The sequence below is a fragment of the Mus pahari genome, chromosome 10 (assembly GCF_900095145.1).
Source record: "Mus pahari chromosome 10, PAHARI_EIJ_v1.1, whole genome shotgun sequence".
Classification (NCBI taxonomy): Eukaryota; Metazoa; Chordata; class Mammalia; order Rodentia; family Muridae; genus Mus; species Mus pahari.
In genome coordinates this window covers 17,686,611-17,689,504 of record NC_034599.1, presented here as the reverse complement: position 1 = coordinate 17,689,504, position 2,894 = coordinate 17,686,611, and the positions used below count along the sequence as shown (strand labels likewise).

At 44.0% G+C, this 2,894-nt stretch overlaps 1 protein-coding gene across 2 annotated transcripts in view; it reads left to right on the top strand.

Annotated features, from left to right (window-relative positions):
- Anln (anillin actin binding protein) overlaps positions 1-2,894 on the top strand; it is a 58,226-nt gene that overhangs the window by 34,329 nt on the left and 21,003 nt on the right. For both annotated transcript variants that reach the window (XM_021206514.2, XM_029543746.1), the window contains 2 exons: positions 1,054-1,102; positions 1,196-1,252. In XM_021206514.2, the coding sequence (XP_021062173.1) occupies positions 1,054-1,102; positions 1,196-1,252 (106 nt within the window). The remainder of the gene's footprint in view (positions 1-1,053; positions 1,103-1,195; positions 1,253-2,894) is intronic.

Sequence of the window (2,894 nt, the reverse complement as noted above, 5' to 3'; positions counted from 1 at the left end):
AAAAAAAAAAAAAAAACAAAAAAAAGATAATTAGTACCAAATACATATTTTTAAAACTACAGTCAAAATCTAATTTGAAAAATATTTCTGCCTTTATTATTACTTATTTGATTTCAGACTCTGGGAGAAGGGATTGAAGTACATATTTTACATACCAAAGCAGACCCAGGGACAGGGCAAGACAGTTTCTTTACTGGTAAAATGAGCAATTCAAGACAGATTAAGTTGTATTAAAGACAGGTTTATTGTGAAGCTGATCTCAGGGCGAGTTCACTGCCCCCAAGGACTGAGGCAGGGAAAGATGTCTCCAAGGGGAAAGGCGGCGGTAGCAGAGGGAGGGAGAGAGAGAGAGAGACGGAGACTCAGACGATGGAGAGAGACAGTCTCCTAGGTGTTAGGCTGGAAAACTCAGGGTTGGGGCAGGGTTTGTCAGGTAGGGACTGAGGGATGCTGGGAGAACCTGGAGGCCAGGTCTGCTTTGACATGTAAGATAGGCACCTCAGTCCCTTGTCCCGGGTCGGAAATAAATATTACTATTATTTATTTTAGAAACATCTCACATTGCCTGTATGCCACAGCTCCGGCATGAGAAACAGAGGAGGACAGCTGGTGGGGGTCACCGCTCGCTCTTCTTGTTCCACCATGAGCTCGTGGGAGAGAGCTTAGGCAGCTCTTCAGGCCTGGCTCCTCACCAGCCCAGGTGTATGAGTGCACTGTCACTGTTTTCACACACACACACACACACCAGAAGAGGGCGTCCGATCCACTACAGACATGTGCTTGCTGATAACTGCTGAGCCATCTCTCCAGCCCTAGAAATTTTAACAAAGATTTGATTTTTATAACAAATATTTCTAGGTTGTGTTTTAAGAAAAAAATGTTCTTTTACCATTTTTTAAAATCATTTACTATTCTTGACAGTTTTTCTTGCATTTCTTTAAAATCAATTGAGTCTTTTATTTTAAGACCTGTAATACTGTTTGCACATTGTTTTTAAAGGCATAACTTTAGTTTTTTATTACAATTTTATTTAATCCTTTTTTCCCCCCTCAGGCATGATGTTTCCAATGACTTTGAAATAAACGTTGAAGTTTACAGCCTGGTAAGCAGCAGCTAAAACTTTCTGAAATGAACAATAATGTATTTCCTTAGTGACATCATAGTCTAAGGTAATGTATTTTGGGTTTCTGTATAGGTACAAAAGAAAGACTCCTCAGGCCCTGATAAGAAGAAGAAAACATCCAAGTCCAAGGTGAGGCTCACGTAGACCTAGTAAAGCACTGTAGTTGGTTATCCTCTTAGTGAGGGTTGCTATTGCTCTGAAGAGACCGTGACCAGAAGCTTCTATAAAGGAAAGCATTACATTGGGGCCAGCTTAGATTTCAGAGATATAGTCCATTATTTTCGTGGCAGAAAGAATGGCAGCATGCAGGAACACACAGTGCTGGAGACTGAGCTGAGAGTTCTACATTAGGATCAGTAGGCAACAGAAAGAGCCAGAAACACTGGGCCTATGCCTGAGTATTTGAAATCTCAAAGTGCCTCCCCACTCCACACACACATTCCCAGGTAACTAAGCATTCAAATCCGTGAGCCTACGGGGGCCATTCTTGTTCAAACCACCATGATCATCCTAGGGTGTGTGTGTATGTGTGTTTGAGAGAGGGTTTCTCTGTGTATCCCTGGCTGTCCTGGAACTGGGATCTGTAGGCCAGGCAGGACTCAAACTCAGAGTTCTGCCTGCCTCTCCCTCCCTAGTACAGTCATTAGTTTCCATTACAAGTCTCAATGATGTAAGGTTTTAAATCAGTTACAGGCTGGACATTTGTATTTTCTACTGTATGACTGCAGAATATAATTGCATGAGTGATCATGGTCAATGTAAGCAGGGGCCTTCTAGTACATGCAAAATAGATTTGATTTTTTGAGACTTGCTTAAAAATAGCTGCTTCAAGGGCTGGTGAGATGGCTCAGCGGGTAAGAGCACCGACTGCTTTTCCAAAGGTCCTGAGTTCAAATCCCAGCAACCACATGGTGGCTCATAACCATCCGTAATGAGATCTGACTCCTCTTCTGGAGTATCTGAAGACAGCTACAGTTTACTTATATATAATCAATCAATCAATCAATCAATCTTGGAAAAAAAAATAGCTGCTTCAGCTTTCCTCTGTGCTTCCGGCTCAGTGATCTCCTGGAGGGAGTTGGTGTCTGCCTGTCTCTGCTCTCTGGTTTGCTTCCTAAACCATTAGAGATGTTTTTGTTCTCAGTTGTACTGACCCTGCTGGCACAAAGTGGAACAACTTCTGAGGGGGCAGTGAGGATGATTATAGGAAAGGAAGAAAGAAGATGCAAGAGATATATGGGAGGGCTGCAGGTCAATACCACACCAGACCTGAGTTTATTTTTCTTAGCCCCTTTTTACCTCAGTACCGTGGGAAGCAAAGCCAAAAGCGAACAAACAATTGCTGAAATATGCACATAAGCCTTCAGTTCTCACCCCGAGGCCTCCCTGTTCCTTCCACCGAAGTCAATACAGTCTTCAGCCCTTCACCTTGAGCCTCAAGTGCACCTCTTCTTACTGTCCCATGCCTCTGCAGGCTGGGAACTCTGCCTACAGACCCTGACCTGACTTGACTCTGCCTGGCAGGCAGCAGACTTCTCCCCTCCACCCCCTTCAGAGAAGTAGCAAACGCACTCTCTTTCTTGTTTTGTTTTCTCTCTCTCTCTCTCTCTCTCTCTCTCTCTCTCTCTCTCTCTCTCTCTCTCTCTCTCTCTGTGTGTGTGTGTGTGTGTGTGCGCGCCTGTCCTGGAACTCACTCTGTAGACCAGTCTAGCCTTGAACTCAGAGATCTGTCTGCTGCCTCTGCCTCTGAGGGCTGGGATTAAACAATTGT